This window comes from Aplysia californica, unplaced genomic scaffold (genome assembly GCF_000002075.1).
Source record: "Aplysia californica isolate F4 #8 unplaced genomic scaffold, AplCal3.0 scaffold00091, whole genome shotgun sequence".
Lineage (NCBI taxonomy): Eukaryota > Metazoa > Mollusca > Gastropoda > Aplysiida > Aplysiidae > Aplysia > Aplysia californica.
The window spans coordinates 983,998-1,003,252 of record NW_004797361.1 but is presented as its reverse complement, the minus strand read 5'-3'; the positions used below and the strand labels follow the sequence as shown (position 1 = coordinate 1,003,252).

The window sequence follows — 19,255 nt, the reverse complement described above, 5'->3', positions numbered from 1 at the left end:
ATCGATCGATTCGTCTGACGGACAACAAGCGCACCCGAGCCCCGAACTCAACCCCAAATTTCACCAAATTGCAGTGTCGGTGCGTAGGGCCTAGGGCCTAACTGTTTTGATGCGAACGACCGAAATCAATTGCATAGACTTGAATTGCAAAGAAACCATTGAAGCCTAGAAAGTCCCATGCCCTCTAAGTACAATAGAAAAAAAATCTTGATAAAATCCCTTCCAACACGAAACGAAACCGGAAACTCACCGAAATAAGCTCCGACACCGAAACGAATTATGGTACATGTAGACGGTTTCGTCCGCCATTTTAACGGTGACGGCATAGTTTCGTCCCCGAAAATGAAATAAGTACTGTAAATGACCTCATAAATATTCTGTATACGCCTGCGGTCACCCCTTTTCTGCCTAAATCGACAAAAATGCCTGCTGCACAAGACAAAGCGATGGTAGAAAAACTTGTTGAGCAAGTACGGAGTTACCCTGTGCTCTACGATACGTCCATGCAAGAGCATAAAGACGCGCAACTGCTTCGTTACATCTGGACCTGCATTGCTGAAACCATGGGCGACACTAGTTTGGATGGTAATTACTATTAAATTTAATGATTGATATTTGATGTCCGTTCGTTTTGTTAGTTTATTGTTGTTGTTTTGTTGTTATTATTCTTGTTTGGGTTTTTTTTTCCAATGTTTACAGCAGAATTTTTTAGAATGAAATTAATTAAAGACTAAAGTTCCATAAAATATGTGGGCCTGTATAAAAAATACTTTATGCATGATATAATATCTGCAGGCTGCAAATGGCAAATTTCCACATACAATGCCATATACTCCCTTGCGTTATTTAATAGGTACAATATATATGGCACTGTATAAAATGATTTAACCTGTCCAACACCGCCGCTGTTGATTTATCAAGCAACAGCCAAAAAAGGGGCCGCTCAAATCTCTCAGTGCTTGACGCATTGCATAGTTTCAGTTCTTGACGCTGTGGACGAGCCAACATAATCCATTCACCAGTCGGAGTGAGCTCACCGTAAGCCTCAAAAGCCAAACTCATTTCTTTTCAGAGCTCGCCTTCTCAATATCTTTTCATAACTTTTAATAGTATCAGTCCTTTTCGGAACTACATATAAATTCTGAACTACCTTACACCCCCCCCCCCCCCCCTTTTACATGCACACATACAGAACACAAAGAAGAAAAGTAAAAAAGTGTTGCATGGAAAACTCATCCATTTTGATTTCTTCCTATTATGCATGTATTTTTTCTCCTCTACTAGGAGAAGGGTGGAAGAAGAAATGGATCAGCCTTAGGGACACCTACACAAGAAGAAAGAGGGAGCTGGTGAAAAATGGCCCTACTGCCTCAGCAAAAAAGCCCTGGGTTTTCTATGACTTATTGTCGTTCCTAGACGAGTATCCCTGTGGAAAGAGGACGTAAGTGTATTCATATTAGTGAAAAATAATCTTACCTTTTTTCAATCACTACATTACAAAGAGTTGTGTCCCTTGAAGAAAATGCAAGCCTTCATGGGATGTAAGTTCAAGTCAATGCAAACTAAGAAATCCATGCATGCCCATTCATCCAGTGTCCTCCCAAATATTCTGGAAAGATATTTCAATGTTAATGTAAACTTGGCACAACACAATTGAATCTCCCAATGACTCACTCTTTGAAAAATTACATATATGTGCTGCCATGTATTACAATTAAAATTCTTCCTCTTCGTGTGTCACAACTTGCATGGTAAGTTTCCTTTTCCAGTATTATGAGTAAAAGCAGTGTGATAGGTAAGAACATATAAACTTGTATTGTATCTTGTCTAGCATAGTCGACTGTCTTATCAAGTAAATTATAATTAATAAAAACAGAGATATATTGAATCTGACAGATGTGTGCATTTGGGAAGGCAGCACATTATGGAAATAAACAAGGTGATAAGAAAGGCATCAAGAACAATTGGTAGAGACCTAAGTAACTTTGAATATCTGCACAAGACAAAAGTTCTAAAAAAGGCGGATGCTTAGTGACCATAGCCACCCACTGACATCGGAATTTCAACTATCGACCCGCAGTAAACGATACATTTCCGAAAAAGCAAGAACAGACAGATATAGAGATTCATTCGTACCAACTGCAGTGACCGGGTTACTGAACACACAGTGCTACTAATTGACTAATGAGAGAGAGAGAGAGAATGTTGTACGGAGCGGGTTGTCCCTGCACGTGAGACATGTATTTACAACTTGGCCTCATGTCTTGTCTTGTTGAGCATTTGCGTGAGTGCACCTTTAGGTCTAACTTTTGTAATGTCTACTGCCATTGTTAACGACCAAGACAAAATTCTCCCAGCGAAATGAATATAGATTGCCATTGTCAAAATCTTTACATTTACACATACATACTTGGCTTCTCACTGGTTTAGAGTTGTCTTACTTGGTCTTTAACATGCCACTGTCACATCACTTTAGGTCATCCAGTGTTGAACCTAAATAAAATGGATTAATTCGAAAACAGTGGTAAACCTAAAGAAAATCAAATCCCTGATTTTATTCTTGTTCTTTGTCTACGTAACAAAACTGTCGATTCAATGAAATTTTCCCTTTTTTAAACCAGAAAGGATTTCAAGAGTAATGTCATTAGAATTGTCAGTAGCTACCCTGAAGTAATGTAAATGATCTTTCGCACTTCAAGATAGTAGTGAAACAGAGGAAAGAGACACAAGACCGCACATGTATTGACTACATTGCAAGACAGAGATAGGGGCATCTCATACACTGCGTATAGGCCTTGTCACCTAGTGACGCAAGGATAGGGAATGTACATATGTCTGTCACACAACCTTTGGTTGGTCACGGTCTATTGTCTCTGTAAAACTAGTTCGCATTGGCCCTACACATGTGCATGTGACAGCATGTGGCATGTTTCATGACATCATTAACATTGGGCATTTTTTTTCACAGCTCAATATACTCATTTATCTGTTCCTTGTGACTGTTCAGCTGATAGAGCAAGCTGACAATGTTGAAGAGGAAGCACAAGGCAAACAACTTGCTCAAATTTCAGTGAATGAAAGCAGGAGATGAGAAAAAACTTGCCTAAGGTCAAATTTGCTGCAACAGTGACATTACCAACTTTCCACTGTCGATAGTCACCACTATATGAGCAATCCTGTCTAAACCGAAAACCTGGCTAAACCAAAGAAAATCCACTAGATGAAAAATTGAGGACCATCAAATCAGAAATATCCACTGTAGTATTCTGAATTCACTAATTTTATATTCCCAAATTTGTCTTTCAGAGCAGAAAGCGATTTTCCTCCCATCTCATTCCAGAAGGAAGAGAGCGAGTCTTGCAGACTAGAAACAGTGTCAGATGATGAAAGGTGAGTCTTAATTTAATATGTGAGGCATCGTGGTGAAATCAGCGCGCTCGTTAAAATAATGAACTTAAAGAAACAGGCATTTTTCCGTCAGTTCGTCAATTTTTATCGAATGTTTATTTTTTGGCTCAGCACCTTTTATATCCATGTAAAAATATATTCCCATGTGAATGTTACTGAATAACGTTGATTAAAGACGCAAAATATGTAATTTTTCAGTTTCAAAAAACTCTTTAGCTAATGAAGTTACCAAACTTCGGCGCCCATTTTCTCGCTAAATTTACCGCTAAAACTTAAAACCAGGCAACCCCACCTCCTTCAATCACAAAGGGTAGTCTTACATCTTGTGGTAGGAAAGAAGAATGTTGGTGGTTTGCAGGTGCTCTACTGTAATTTGCTTCTTCTTTCCTATCAAATATCTGTCGTTCTTATCTCTCCTCCGTTTTTGTGTTTGTAACTCTCTTGTAACACTTGAAATTTTCAACACTAACTAATAGGATTTAATTGCCAGAGCCTTAAAACTGTTAAATTACTAAAACAACTTTAAGAAAACTCTCAATCCTGCTGGTAGGATTTCATAGTTTTGAATGCATTTACTCTCTGGGTAATGACCTTCTGGTCAAAATAAGCAAGAACCCAATTCATAGAACCATCAGCAACAAGCATTCTTATGTTTTTCTATACTTCAACATGCAGCAGTGTTTAAAAAAATTGTGCAAATACAAGTACACTTACTGTACATAAAAAGTTTCAAAGTTTTTAAAATAATTTCTTATAGTAGGCGTACACCAAGCAGTACAGAGGTGTTGGCAGGACTGAGAAGAAAACATGATACATGTATGATTCTTAGACCTAATAGAAATAGGAAAGTGCTGTATTCAAATACCATCATCTTGAGCGACTTCATGAGCTTGGGGTTGGATGGGGCGCCTGCAGAAGTTCAAGACTTAGTGGGAGGAACAGAAGGCTATGGAATCAAACATTGCTTGGAACCGTCAGCATCTACACACTTCGAGATGTGTGTGCTTCTTCAGGGGACGGAGCGCTTATGGGGATGCCCCTTGTGCAGTGATGTCGGTCCTTCACACAAGTAACAAGTGCTGTATTCATGCAAATTTATTCATATATGAATGGCATTTTATTTTCCAGACTAAGTGCAGTTTCTGTTTGCAGCCCAACAACGAGAGATGAGCAGCAAGGCTTTCCAAGATGTTCTTCAATCACTTCACCTGTCGGTCGGAAGAGGCCAAGAGAGGCAGGGTCAACAAACAGTGTTGATTTTGCTATCAAAGAGCTAGTCGATATGAAAAGAAGTCAATGTGCAGCTGAAAAGGAGGAGGCCGAACGAGACCCAGATGGAGATGAGGCTTTCTTCAAGAGCTGTAGCCGGCGTATGAAAAAGTTAACACCTCAAGCGAGATCTTTCCTCAAACTGCAAATTTCTCAGTTGTTCTTCAATGCTGAAAACCCCACTCTTCCTCCCATGTCCATCACTCCACTCATGCACACATTTCAGCCCACCACTGCTACCCCCACAGGATCATATACAAATGTTATTCATCAACATACAAACATCCTTCCCCAACATGCAGCGAGTACCTCAGTTCCCAGCATCTCAAATACAGGTGATCTTATTCGTGATGCAATGAACCGAAGTGAAATATGAGCTTCTCATCTTATGCTGAATGATTATTATTCCTGCTGTTGGTGTCATTGTCATTATGGTATTTTTTTTCTCTAGTCGTTTGACTAAGCAAATTATCTAACAATTTGTGATGTACAAAGTATTAAATTTATCAATGATATTAATATTTCTCTTTTTTTATTGTCTCAGCAGTCTGATTTGTGTGTTTATGATTGTGTATTTGTGAGACAGTGTGGTGAAATCAGGCTCTCGTCAAAATAGTGAAACTGAAGAAACTAGATTTTTTTCTGCCAGTTTGATATTATCGAATTTGGTTGGGGGGGGGCTCAACACATTTCATGTCCATTAAAGAGCACATTTCTGTGTGGATTTTTACTGTGGTTGATTATCATTAAAGGCACAAAAAATGTAAATTTTCAGTTTCCACAGACTCTCAAGCTAAGAAAAAAACTAATCTTTGGCGGCCATTTTCTCACTAATTTTACCTCTGAAACCAGGTGACCTCCGCCTCCTTCATTTGCTAATATATCGACCTGTATTCAAGATAAATGGATATTTTTTTCATCCAAAGCAAGACAAATGAACAAGCTTTAAGATGATACCAATAACTCTACATGCCTCAAAATTGACAAGAGCCTGATTCCTCCGTGTGGTGACAAATTTGTGTGTGTGTTTCTAGATCATACATCTAACTGTGTCATCGGGGGGGGGGGGGGGGGGTTGCTTTCTTTTGGTCCCCACTACACAATACACATCATTTAGGAGGCGGGCTTTTGACCAGTCCAGGCTAAGCATGGGGATACAACATCCCTGCAGAAAGAGTGAGACACTCGATATAAGAATATTCTCCCCATTCACGAATTGAACTCTGGTCTCCTCCATGTCACAGCGAAGTGCTAACCGCTACACCATAGACACCGGTGATCTGCATTAAAAAAGTTTTTCTTTATGTTGGTGCTTTACATGTTCATGTACAATGTATGTGTATTTAGAGCCGAGTGCCCCTCCTCCCCCCCACCTCTCTTTCTCTCTCTCTCTTTTTCTCTCTCTCTCTCTCTCTCTCTCTCTCTCTCTCTCTCTCTCTCTCTCTCTCTTTCTCTCATCTGTGTGTATGGACACATTCAAACTCAGCTTAACTTTACATAAATTTAAGTTAGAAATTTCTGCTGGATCAGAAGCTAACCTATTGTGATTTAAGCTTCCTTTGGGGGAGGGTGCTTTTTTGTTTTTAGTTGTTGTTTTTTTACCTGATGCCTGTCACTGTCAGTCCTCTGGCTGCCTCAGTCCTGTCAAATAGACTTGAGCGTGAGTTCTCTCAAAATAAACGCCACGCCGGCGCCCGCCATCCTTGAGGTCATCGGACTGATATTTGGCGTCGCCAAATATTTTGTCGGTGGGATGGCGTAGCAGGCAAACAGTTCGCCGGTGGTACGGCAGGGCAAATTAAAACCATTTTAATTTAAGGAGAGGTGGCAGGGGGTTGACACCAAATCTCTTGTTAATGGATTCTTTGCCTAAAATTCATGATATACATGTGTAGGTGGATGGAATAGAAGGATATGTACTGTAGAAATCACATTTTCATTCACACTTTTGCATAAATGGATAAAAATATGCCGAATCAGCATTTTTTTGCAAATTTTATTTTCAGAATATCTTCTAAAATAAAAAAGAGGTAACTTAAATATTTGGCATGGCTATCAACAAAAGCACAGCAAAAGAGGTTACAAAGCCAGAAATTTGAAAACTGTTCCCTGGATAGAGATCTTGGGCTACACCTCTGGACACAATTTGAACTCGGATATTTTAGGGGATGGGTCAACATATTGACCCCAAACTCAAAATGTACAAAAGATAATAGCAATATGGCCCTGTAACCCCTAAGACATACATCTGAGGAATATTGTGTGCAAATTTCATTGAATTTGGTCAGTAATTTCCTGAGATTTACTACAAAAACTGCTGAAAAATTATCAAAACGGCCATTTTGAGAAAAATGAGAATAAAGATTTTCCCCGTTCACCACAAAATTGTGAAACTTGTGTTTGCAACAAAACATAATGTCGTACAGATCAGACTGATGGTGGTGTAAAGGTGCAAAAGACGTTAAAACAGAAGTTCATTTTCTTAAATTGGCGAAACCTGGCAGTAAGCGGAGCAGTGCTATAACAGAGGGGGGGGGGGGGTATAGCGAGGTGTTTGAATGTACATGCATTGTTTTTATAATACATGTACTATAATATTATGTAAACCTGAGAAAAAATGTGTACGGAGTCTATTCTAACTACGCAAATGTGTAGGGTTGTGATGGTCATGTTCTGGAACGGTGGTTGTGGTTGGTCTTTTTGTTTTAGGGGCTGAAGGAGATAAAGCTATAGTACAGTAAATGTGGTGATAGTGACATGTATGTAGACTTCTCTGTTGGGAGACTGATAAGTTCCTGCTTATGTTATAAATCCCAGAGGTTTCATAAATATGCAAAATTTATTGCAACATCAACAAAATTAAGGAAGAGATTCAAGGACAGGAGAAATTAATTTTGAAACAGCGTCTAACCTTTGAAAGTAATGAAAGCTGGTATTTTTCCATGAATGCACAATTAATCATTTTCAGTGGTTCAGTTCAACTGAAGGGGAGATTGAAATACGACAGAAGACAGTTATGCCGTTTCAGATGAAGGTTTTCGGCCTGACCAAGATCCTGTGAAAGTCAGAAGGCTTCCGAAATCCCATGTCGCTTGCTCCAGCTGCTGTTCCTCACCAGTGAGCCTTGGTTTGCATTGCTGAGATGTTACTTGCTAGATACATGTATATACACTAAATAAAAACCATTGATTTCAAATCTCACTATTCCAGCAGGTATTTTGAACCACACCTGTTCATCAAATTTAAAAAATTCATAACAGGCCACTATGCAACTGTTCTACAATGATAATTAGGCTGCATGTACTAAAGCATGAAGAAAAGGAAAATAACATTACGTTCATTGGCAGACAAGCGTGAACTACGACAGTAAAAGAAAAAAAAGGAAAGAAAGAAAAAACGACTTTGTAAGGAGCTCTACATCTAGGCCTAGACTATATCTAAATGTAATTGCTAGTTTTCTTTCTTTTTTTTTGGGGGGGGGGGGGGGGCTGCGAGATATGAATATGCCTGCCCTATGGTCAGTGGCGGTGGGTAGTAGAGGGCTCACGGGCTTGAGCCCCCCCCCCCCCTCCCCCCTCCGCTCCCTCTCCCACCTTCCCCCATCCCCACCCCAACTCTATCCCTAAGTAAATGAAAAAAACAAAATAAGGAGTTGAAACTATTATGATCGTATGCAATTATCACAGAGTAAGCATCTTGGCGGCTTTCTCGTTTATCCAATCACTGTTGTCACCGCTTACAACTAGTAACCTAACTGTCAATTAAATGTCTTTAGGGCTCAGAAAAGAAAAGCCCGTTCGCACGCTCCCTCCGTAATGAAACCACTCTTGTAAAAAGGTAGAAGACTTTTTTTTAATAACACTGCACAGAGGTCTCCCGCTCTCTTCGCCCTGCCAAAGGGGTGAAAGTTTATGACACACTTTCCACCAGTGATACAGTTACCTTATAGTTATACGTTCATTTGACTTTTGTTGTGTGCTGTACTTTCCACGACTACACGGCTTAATCCAGCTAATTAGACGGTATATGTTTAAAGTGCTTCTTGTGTGCATGTTTGTGTGTGTGTCGCTGAGACTTAATAGTTATTAATTACATTAAACCACTTTTGAGGCAGCCTTTTCATTAGATGAAAATTAATTAGAGAAATTTGGAGGTGAAACGGCTTCGTCCCAACCACCCAGAAGAATTTAAACGAAGAGAGGTAAGACAAAGGTGACTCGCCTCATTTGAATGCTTTTCAAAATGCCGTGGCTAGCCGTAAGTATAGAAACATTATCACTGGGTTTTTTTTATAGCTTGCTATTAAATTATGGTGGTAAAGAAGTGGAAGCAACCTAAGCCCCACCCAAATTTGGGTCCACCCACCGCCACTGCCTATGGCTTGTTGCGAAAAGTGTCAATCTGGAAGTTCAAAATCCGAGTTCAAATTTACCACAGAGAGAGAGAGAGAGAGAGAGAGAGAGAGAGAGAGAGGCGAACATGTGCGTGCGTGCATGCATGCTTGTATGTGTGCGCTTGAGTGTGAGTGTGTGTGTGGGGGGGGGGGGGGGGGGTTGTAAGTAGAACTTCGGTTTGCGTCGCCCAGTGGCAATTTAAGAGAAAGCCTTGTTCATATACATATATTTCGTAAAATTATTAAGACCGCAATGAGCGTCCTAAACTGCATGCTACTGCTAGATAATATAGAAAAAAACGAAACGAAACGCAAGCAACGATATACTGGATACACACTTCCTTCCATGGCATCTTCCAGCCCGAAAAGTCACCAGGGGGAGAGGGGGAGAAAAAGAGAGGGAGGGGGGGGGGGCTGAAAAAAATAGTGTCGCTCACATGCATAGATTTACACTGCTCACATAGCACATGGAAATTTTGAAGACTGCTCTTGTTTTTTTTTTCAAGGAGAGCTATCATTTGTTTACAATTAATGTCACTTCCGTGTCGTCACTCGTCAGTGAAGGAAGAGAGAGCAGAGGATTGGAAGCTTGTTACTGACGTGGTGACAATTAAATTTATTGTGATCTGAACACTCTTGGCTAATGATAACTTTTTATCTGAGACACTGTTCTTTTGGTTTTAATTTTTCGCAAACATTTTGACCTCTTAATCTGTTCTTACAAGGTGCCACTGCGACTATTTCTCGATCTAGAAATCTAGCAGATCTCTACTTACTCTTCTCTGTGAAGTCTGAAGTTTTCATTACCGGTACGGTAACTCTGGTACCGTGCGTGTGTCATCGAGTGTGAAAACCAACTTCAACAACACCACGTTCTAATTGCCCAGAAGCACTCACAAGAGTCGAACACAGTCTGCTGAGAAATGTTGGGCAAGCTTATTTTCCTTTCCACTGTCGTCTGCGTCATTGCCTTACTAATAAACATCGACTACACTGCCCAGTATCTAAACAGTAAGGTGTTGCCAACAATTTATGAAGTCTTGCCAGACTTTATAATAAAAAACAGTAACTCCAGTGAACGACAAGTGGAGAAAATATTCAGTCGTGAAGATCTACTTCAATATAAAGGCACAAATGGTGGCAGGGTGTACCTGGCTGTAGTTGGCCATGTGTATGATGTTACAAAGGGCAAGAAACATTACGGTCCAGGTGGTGGCTATGAATTCTTTGCAGGGATTGATGGGTCAAAAGCATATGTCACAGGGGAATTCAATGAGAAAGGACTTACTGATGATATATCAGCTCTCTCACCTTCTCAAATCATTGGCTTAGAGGGGTGGAAATCTTTCTATGAAAAAGATTACAAGTTTGTTGGAGTGGTCGAGGGAGCTTTCTTTGATAAAGATGGTAGTGAGCTGCCTATGATGAAGGAGTACAGGAGAAAATTGGACTTGGGTCATCAAGAGAAATCACTAGTGGAAAAAGATAGACAACTGTTTCCACCCTGTAATTCTGAGTGGAGTCAAGCTGATGGTGGAAGGGTATGGTGTTCTACTCTCAGTGGTGGTATCAGCAGAGACTGGGCTGGCCTGCCGAGGATGTACTACACTGCAGGAAACTCAAAGCCTCGGTGTGCTTGTGTGCGCACAACAGGGCCTCCATCTCATGATATGAACAGTGAAACACATAAAAATAGAGGGGATTTGGACAATCCAAACTTGAATGTTTATCCGAATTGTTCACCTTCTTCTGAATCTTGTCCATTACCTCAAAGTAGTTAAACACAAAATATAAAGTAAGCCAATTTGCCATTTCATGTTAGGTCGAGTAAAATGTAGACTAAAGGGCTTCAGCTCAGAGACTTTAGAGTACAGTAATACGATTACTTTCGTCATCCACTATTAGGTCATAGTTTTGCATTGAGAACCCCAGGTTGGCATGAGAAGGTTAGCTTTTGTGGCACTACAATGTGGAACCTTCAGAAAAACGTAAAGTGCAATGCCAGGTCTTATTGTAATTGAAAAGTAATTAAATGTGGCATAATTATGTGGTTGTGATGCCGTAAGAAAAGATAGGATTCCTTATTGCTATTGTGCTTGGAGGCATTATATTGTTTTATTTATATTTAAACTTTTTGTGCAAACGTCATAGTTATTTAAGTGCCCATTTTCCTTGAAAATCCAGCTCCAACCAAGCAGCTTTTGAGTTCATCAAGCCGGAGTATAAATTGTGTAGAGTCTGTTAAATTGGAACCTCAAACTCTTTAACCCCCACCAGGGCAATGCCACTGACTGAAGTTGTCCTTAGGCCATTCCCAAAGTGGGGGATTAACATGTTCTTATGCACAGTAGAATTGTAAATTAGCTGATTTATCAATGTCATTCTCATACTGTACCGAAACAACATAGGGGAAACTGCTGCTTTTTCTTTCCTCATCCTTACTATCATCGTTTTTCCGTCTACTTCTTTTGTATGTTTGTCACTCTCTTGTGAACTGCTATTTGCGGGGTGCCTTGATAGTCGAAGCAGACTTTGTGCTTATTGGGACAAGAGAGATGAGCAGAAGCCTGATTTCCCCATTTGGACTTCTCTGTTAACATCCACCCCTTGGCGCTCATATGGCCTTATGCAGTTGCGAGTGCTGTAAAACCTTAAACTAAAAAACTCTTTAAATTTGTTGAGAACAAAGAATTGTTTGTTTGTTTTACGTAAACGGCTTTTGGGAATTCTCCTTTGCAGAGTTGTGAGACTTAGAAGGAGAAAACTTTCCCTGCAACAGAGATTGTTACAGTGGGTGTCGCATTCAACGAGATCACATTCAACGTGAAGTCGGCTCCAACGAGGCAATCATTAATCCCCGATTTTTCCCCCTTTATCTCTTCGTAAATGTACGTCAGCTACAACGAGGTTGCATACAGACCGAGGTCGCGATAAAAAAAATAAAAGCAATTAGCGGCCCAAAAAGCGAAGAATTTGTTACTTTCTCTCCATCTCATGCTCGAAGCACAAGGCCCATCCTCAATGCTAGATAGGCCTATTTAGTACATATAAATTAGTGTGCCTCCTGGGCCCCAAAGCCAAGAGGATGGGGGATGCTGGGCGAGGGTTGAAGTTGGGGTTGGCTTACAGTAGGGATGGGAGGGGGTGGGTGGGAACGCGACGCGTGCTGTGTGAAACTGAGCCTGTGCTGCTGTTAGGCCTAGGCCGAGCCGGCAGGGATGGGAGGGGGTGGGTGGGAACGCGACGTGGGCTGTGTGAATCGTGAAACTGAGCATGTGGTAAGGCCAAGCCTGGGCCTACAGTTTACAGTGTGGCGTAGTTGGGGGGGGGGGGGGGGGGAGATGAAGAAAACCATCTTCCTCTGATTTCAGTTGTTCTTTCTTTTCTACTTTGTTTGTTTTAGTAGAGGTCTTTTCTACTTTGTTTGTTTTAGTAGAGGTCTTTTCTACTTTGCACTAACTTTGACAATATTCCTCAGTCCACTTGTGCTAGAATTAAATTCAAAATGGCTTCAAAATCGTCCACAAGTAGGAAATGTCTTTCATTTGAAATGAAACGAAAAATCATAGATGAAGTTGAAAAAGGACAGAGATCAAAGGCAGACATTTGTCGTGAGTATGGCCTCAGCTCAAGCACGTTGTCGACCTTTTTAAAGGACAAGGCCAAAATTCGAGAGGCCGTTGAACAAGGCTCGTCTAAGCAGAAACGCCAACGCACTTCTGAGTTTCGAGAAATGGAGAAGGGACTTCTTATGTGGTTCAAAGAGGCGCGGAAGCAAGAAACTGTTGTTTGGGGAGCCACACTCAAAGAGAAAAGCAAGGAACTAGCCGCAAAACTGGGCCATGAGGACTTCACCATGAGTGACGGACGGCTAGGCAGATTCAAACGACGCCATGGCATCACATTCAAGTCAGTGAACAGTGAATCTGCCTCCGCCAGAAACATCGACACGTCTGCATGGAGTGAAACACTTAAGGAAGTCTTGACATACAAGCCCTGTGACGTCTACAATGCCGATGAGACTGGGCTATACTTTAAGTGTTTGCCTGACAAAACTTTAGCCTTTCAAGTTCAAGGGGAGGCTTGCAGCGGAATGAAGGTGCCAAAGGACCGAATTACCATTCTGTGTGCTGCCAATATGGATGGTACTGACAAACTGCCTTTGCTCACAATTGGAAAATTTGAAAAGCCAAGGTGCCTCAAGAACATCCGCACCTATCCCGTGACTTATCGTCACAACAAAAAAGCGTGGATGACATCAGTGCTCTTCGAGGAGTGGGTGAGAAAGCTTGATCATCGCTTTCTTCTTGCTGGCCGTTCTGTCGCACTGATAGTCGACAAATGCAGCGCACATCCCAATCTCAAAGACCTACGAGCCATCAAACTGTACTACCTACCCCCAAACACCAAGCCCCTGCTTCAGCCCTGCGACCAAGGAATAATTAGGGTATTCAAAGCACTCTACCGGAAGCGAGTACTACAGCGCTACATCAATGAGTTTGACCGTACTGGCAGTACCGAATCTCACTACAAAATAACATTACTGGATGCAATGGTCATGGCAGCTGCTGCCTGGGACGACGTGGAGCAATCCACGATTCAGAAGTGTTTTGGTCATGCAGGCTTCGTGCAGACCAACAGCACGGAGGAATCAACCAGCTTCAGCACAGAGCCCACCGCGTCACAGCAGATTGATGAGACAGAAGTGATTGAGACCACCGCCTCTACCCCCCAAGACATGCCGGATCTTGAAAACCTCTTTGAGAGGCTCAGAGACATCACAGGCATCACCTTCAATGTGACAGAGTATATCAACATTGATGCATCTGCCCAGACAACAGAGGCACTCACTTTGAATGATTTAGCTACTTCTGTCCAACAGTCTTCTGTGACAATCGACAGCAACGAAATCGAAAATGATGATGATAACGACAGTGAGACGCAGTTTATTACAAGTGCATCTGCTATGGAAGCATTGGAAAAGCTGCGCTTGTATCTGATGCAGCAGAATAACACTGAAGCAGCCATGCGTCAGGTCTCAGCACTCGAGAAGACTGTACAGCAAACCGCCACACGAGAGATGCGACAAATGACTATTGTTGACGCCTTCAACTTTAAGAAATCTTCAGCTTAGAGAGAGAGAGAGAGAGAGAGAGAATACCGGCAGCCTATTTTGCCCCAGTTTAAGCCAACTGTAAAAACGTAAATTACCCACCTCTGGCTTTTCTGTATTGTCTGCTGATACATGTTGTCTATAATTAATGTCTCTATGTCTTTTTTAAATAAAACTTTAAAAAGGAACAACTTCCATATACTGGAACTGTAATCCCTCCCTTAGTGAAATGAAAACTAACATTTTGTTTGGATGGATTGGCCTAGATCTCTAGACCTTCAGCTTCTTCAATTTTCTTTTCTTCCCCTGATCAGAAAATCCAAGCTCCCGCCTTTACTTGTAGAGCTAGGCCTGGGTATGAGAGGGTATGTTTCCACAAGAGAAGTGTTCCGGGAAAAAATCCGGAAAATTTTTTTTAAAACCCAAAAAACCACGATCAGAACACAGCAAAACGCACACACTGGTGCAGTTTGAGTTTTTCGTCATAAGGGGGAACAACTGTTTTAATTACTCATTACTGGTATTGGTACATCATGTAATATCGTAATAATATAATTACTTCTCTCCCCTTCTTTTTCTTTTCTAGCGTTAGTTCAAGTTCAACTAGAGGTCGAATCTAACTATGTCAACAAGCCGGTCCCGGCAACCTCGTTGAATGTGACACCCACTGTACATGGAAAGATGATTATTTGGTTGAGTTTAGGACTTAAGTTTATTAGTCGCTGCATTATAAGTGTTTCTCCAGAAGTAACAGCATTTTAGTACAGGACAGTTGTTTTTTTCTTGTGCATAGAAAAGGTTTCATTGATATGAATTCAATTCATTATAATAATTTCTTGCTAATTGATGTGAATTTTTTTTTATCATCTTTTGCTGCAATGCAAGTAGCCGAGGAATCAGTGATCATGACTCTCAAAATGTTTTTACACTTTTTTTGTGTATCTTATATTTTTTCATGAATTTTTATATTGATTGATCAGGTAAAATCAGGTTTTCTGGCAGTGGTACTGCCGAAGAGAAAAATTTTTCTGGCAGGTTAGTGGTTCAAGTGTGTATGAAAGCAAATTGTTTTCCTACTATACTCATTCAAAGAAAATAACCTGCTTCTGTGGTGTAGCAGATAGGCACTTTTCTGTGGCATACAGGAGACACAAGTTTGATTCTAGAGTGAGAAGAATTTTTATCAAGTGAAAGTGTCTCTGTCTTTCTGCTGGGATTTTGTGTCCCTCTCAGTGCAGGTTGGCCCGGACAGACAGTCAGATGCGACAGAATCAAAGCCTGTCATCTAGATTATCTTTAAAAAGTAAAAATACCTACAGTTATCAAAGAAAATATCAAGTTGTTTTTTTTAAGTGTCACCTGTTAACTCAAAGTAGTTAGATAGATTATCTCTGTGGGGTAAACGGAAAACTCCTTTCACTTTTGTTTGAGATTATTGTGCTACTTCATCTTCTGATGTTGGACTCCCAAATTGATTCAATAAAAAGAAAGAGAAGCAGTGAAGAATATATGAAAGTGCACGACATGTGTAAGTGTTAATAGCTTGTGGGAAATATGATACATGTAGCAGTTGTTTCTGCTGATGTCAACTCTAATCTATGATGCTTAGCACCAGTGCCAGTAGGTTTGTTGTCCGTTTGTACTCCTTTTCTTGACATTTCATCTCCTTTGATATCCTTGAGGGAAAGTGTCTCAGTCTTCTCGATTACACCACTTGTCTGCCATTTATGGATCAAGGAATTTGTGCGTTGGCGTTTTAATGTGTTCCACATGCCATGTGTTGCAAAAATCAAAATAACTGGTGAGACAGAGGTTGTTTATTAAATTAGCTAAAATTGTGTCGATGGAGGTGTAAAAACACTTGCATAATGGGACTTTTGTGTATTGTTAAGCTTGATAAGTTCCTATTATATATATTTGTCTGGAGTTTACACCAAAAGTGTGATGCTGATAGTGAAGAAATTTGTATTCCCTTTCACACATAAGTCTTGCTTTATACTCATGGCTGAAGTAACTAGTGCCATGAAATTGTTGTTCTCAAGGGTTTAACAATCTGATTAAAATTACATGGTATATCATATTGAAGTGTAGTGAAATTATGTGCCTGTTTGAACAACTATGTTGCAATGCTGCCAGTTTCCTTTCTAAGTGTCTGTTTGTCTCCTCTTTGATCTAGAGTATTATAATGTATGTTACATGTTGTTAACTTTACTGTTTTAGTTACGTTTTGTCAAAACCACGTGTTCTGTTTGGTTGAACAATGTTCTTTGTTTTAGATGAGAGTAATATTTTTGCATAGCTGATTAAGGCATTAGATCTATATTTATATCTATTTAATGATTCTCCATACCACTTTGCTCGTAACTTGTTGCTATATAAGGTAAAATACATACTGGTACCTGTTGTTCTGCACTTTGGTTATCTTGCTGGGCTTAAATTCAAGATACACTGTGTATAAGCTTAAGTTGGCCAGGTGTGTCGGCACTCTTTTCTTTCCCTTGCTTTTGGAAATATGTTGGGTTGTTATTTTTCAAATTGTAAAAGCAGACTACTTTTATATTTTTTTAATATATTTTTTTTTTAAATAATTTATTTATTTATTTATTGTTTGTGTGTGTGTGTGTGTGTGTGTGTGTGTGTGTGTGTGTGTGTGTGTGTGTGTGTGTGTGTGTGTGTGTGTGTGTGTGGAGAATGATATATACATGAACCTGCACGGTTTAGCGTCCACAGACGATGATAGGCCTGACGAGTGTCAAAATAATGATAATGCCCAGCAAGACATGATAAACTGGTGCGGCCACGAAAGCCCGAGGGGGGGAAGGTTGTTGACCTCTCCAAGTAGTCCAAGGCCTTCAGCACTCGCGCAGACGGACACACCCAAAATTTTCAACGTCTGTTCCGCGCCAAAACTCGTCTTTAATTTTAATGACAACAGAGGGTGGCGTCCTTTTGTATGTGGGTTAAGAACATCTTTGTCACAATAACTTCCAAAAAGTACATATAATTTGGACTGGCAGTTTAACTACTTCGCTCTTTGTTTTTTTATTTTAGTTTTAATAAGAGTTCTACGGCACTTGTAACACAATAAGGTCATATAAGTTCCGTTGCTGGTTTGTTTTTGTTCTTTTACTATAAACTTAAATAATACATCAATTTCAAATTTCGAAAGCAAACGTCCCCAAACATATGTCCGAAAAGCTTTATAAATACAGAAAAAGCAGATAATTGGTTACTGCATTTACAAATGATTCTGATAGATCATCAGTCTTTCAAAAACTTTAGTCTCTGGTTTCGGTCTTTTCCCCCGAACGGAAGCCGTTGTGGATCTGGTCAGTTGCAAGTTTCATTGAACATGCCGAGATACTTTGTTGAAGGTCCAGGCATATCTTCCAGCCTTCAGAATGTTTTTTGTTAAACCAAATATGTGTCACTTGAGGGGGGGGGGACCCATCGGAATGCTATTCTTTTATCAATAACATCTTTAGCTTCTAAAATATGAATTCTTTAATTAAAATATTGAATTTCTCTAAGAACTCAGTTCCCTATTCCATGTATACATCATTAAAAAGAAATAGCTATTTACTTAATACTTGCTGAAAAATGTACCCAAAGCCGCTGTTTTGAATGTTATGCCCCAAGATTCATTGTTGTGAAAGCTCCTTCATTTTTCTTCCTGTCTATCATAACCCGCTCTTTCCTTTTCTTCTGCAAAAAGGAATCTGTCCCTTTATCATCTATAATAAATCAACAGCTATACAAAAACAGAAGATGTGTAACTTCAGACCTGACTCAATTACACATACCCGAAGTTTAATCCTAGACCGAAGGCTTGGCATCCTCACTGTTTACAACTGCAAACTTGTCTTCAGGCGGAAAAAAACCAACAAATTTCAATCCAGAATAAAACTTCAGAGTTTTTCAAGAAAACACAACTTTGGTCGATCTGCACAAATGAAACCTCCACAAGAACCTTAGCCCAGTGTAGTATGTGTCCAACTCGATGATGTTTAAATATCTAAAACACACCCACGGCCGTATCCAATAATATAATGAGAGAGCACTGGGAAGAGAGGAGGCTAAATTTGAATTCCCGCATGCATGACGTGCATCCTGCTAGCTCATGTGACCTAACCAATGCTTGTGTTTTCGCTAAACTAAAAAGAAACAGTTATTTTTGCTACTTTTTCCCCTCACTGGCTTTCCTTCCCTCATCACACGACAGTGAGTGGATGACTGTGTACGTGACGGCCCACAGAAGTGGAAAACGGGAAGGACGGGGCAAGTAGGGGAGTGATATATATATATATATATATATATATATAGTTGAGAATAGTTGTGAGTTTTCCTTGCGTGTTCTGGTCATTCATTACTTGAGTATTTCGTTTCTGTTTTCTGTAGCATTGTTACCACTGGATCTGGCACCTGGCAATTTGTATTGCATGAGTTAAACGCCTTTAATAAACACCACAAAGTTATTAAAGTTTCAAACAAAACCGATATAATATAACAACCAAACTCGAGGTGCTCTTGGAACCGCCAGTCATTTCCCCCCAATTCTGTGCTGAGTCCCACAAGGGGGTCAGCGGCCTTGGTTAACGGGGAGCACTTGAAGAGCAACACCTACTCGCGGCAACCCCCGAAGTGGTCAGGAGCAGTTTTTCCCGCCCAACAAAATCATATTATTATTCATTCCCTTCTCCTTCTCCAGTTTTGGTTTCGCGAAGGAAAAACTTTCCCTCGGTGTCACATGTCAGAGCTAAACACACGTGGTACTGACGTAAAAGTACGTAAAAGTAAATCATCATCAAGAAGTCTCAGGGCCTTACTTAATTAATTGATGAAGAAGGCAAGTTTTACGTCCCTGTTGACACGATTTTGATTATTTTGTAGACGGAACGGACTGTTTCGACTGTAGTGTCTAGGAGGACAATGCAGGGAACATGAAATACGACCACGTCTACTGTAAAAACAGTTTGATGATGATGATGATGATGATGACTTTTTGCCTTCGTGTTTCCCCTCCTCTAGCATTTTCGACTCATTGATTGTGTTCACCACACCCTTCCGTTATT

The 19,255-nt window shown here is 40.4% G+C and overlaps 3 protein-coding genes across 4 annotated transcripts; all 3 read left to right on the top strand.

Moving 5' to 3' along the window:
* Positions 1 to 8: 8 nt before the first annotated feature.
* Positions 9 to 5,196, top strand: LOC101850874. 2 transcript variants are annotated; one of them, XM_005094907.3, is made up of 4 exons: positions 9 to 585; positions 1,285 to 1,441; positions 3,307 to 3,390; positions 4,537 to 5,196. In XM_005094907.3, exons 1-4 carry the CDS (start codon positions 423 to 425, stop codon positions 5,051 to 5,053), a joined length of 921 nt encoding a protein of 306 aa, XP_005094964.1. In that variant the 5' UTR covers positions 9 to 422; the 3' UTR covers positions 5,054 to 5,196. The 2 variants fall into 2 exon arrangements, with proteins under 2 accessions (XP_005094964.1, XP_005094965.1); XM_005094908.3 differs by having other exon boundaries at positions 10 to 585; positions 4,561 to 5,196.
* Positions 5,197 to 9,586: 4,390 nt separating this feature from the next.
* On the top strand, positions 9,587 to 10,934 carry LOC101850636 (neuferricin-like). Its single transcript, XM_005094906.3, has one exon. It carries the CDS (start codon positions 9,994 to 9,996, stop codon positions 10,849 to 10,851), a length of 858 nt encoding a protein of 285 aa, XP_005094963.1. The 5' UTR covers positions 9,587 to 9,993; the 3' UTR covers positions 10,852 to 10,934.
* A 731-nt stretch (positions 10,935 to 11,665) lies between these two features.
* Positions 11,666 to 16,729, top strand: LOC101850405 (tigger transposable element-derived protein 6). The gene has a single exon (XM_035968850.1). It carries the CDS (start codon positions 12,576 to 12,578, stop codon positions 14,202 to 14,204), a length of 1,629 nt encoding a protein of 542 aa, XP_035824743.1. The 5' UTR covers positions 11,666 to 12,575; the 3' UTR covers positions 14,205 to 16,729.
* The last annotated feature ends 2,526 nt before the right edge of the window (positions 16,730 to 19,255 follow it).

Bases quoted from the DNA above. Each gene is read 5' to 3' on its own strand.
- LOC101850874 (XM_005094907.3), top strand. From the start codon at position 423: ATGCCTGCTGCACAAGACAAAGCGATGGTAGAAAAACTTGTTGAGCAA. The intron at 586-1,284 runs GTAATTACTATT...CTCCTCTACTAG, and splicing joins GGGCGACACTAGTTTGGATG to GAGAAGGGTGGAAGAAGAAA. The intron at 3,391-4,536 runs GTGAGTCTTAAT...TTTATTTTCCAG, and splicing joins ACAGTGTCAGATGATGAAAG to ACTAAGTGCAGTTTCTGTTT.
- LOC101850636 (XM_005094906.3), top strand. From the start codon at position 9,994: ATGTTGGGCAAGCTTATTTTCCTTTCCACTGTCGTCTGCGTCATTGCC.
- LOC101850405 (XM_035968850.1), top strand. From the start codon at position 12,576: ATGGCTTCAAAATCGTCCACAAGTAGGAAATGTCTTTCATTTGAAATG.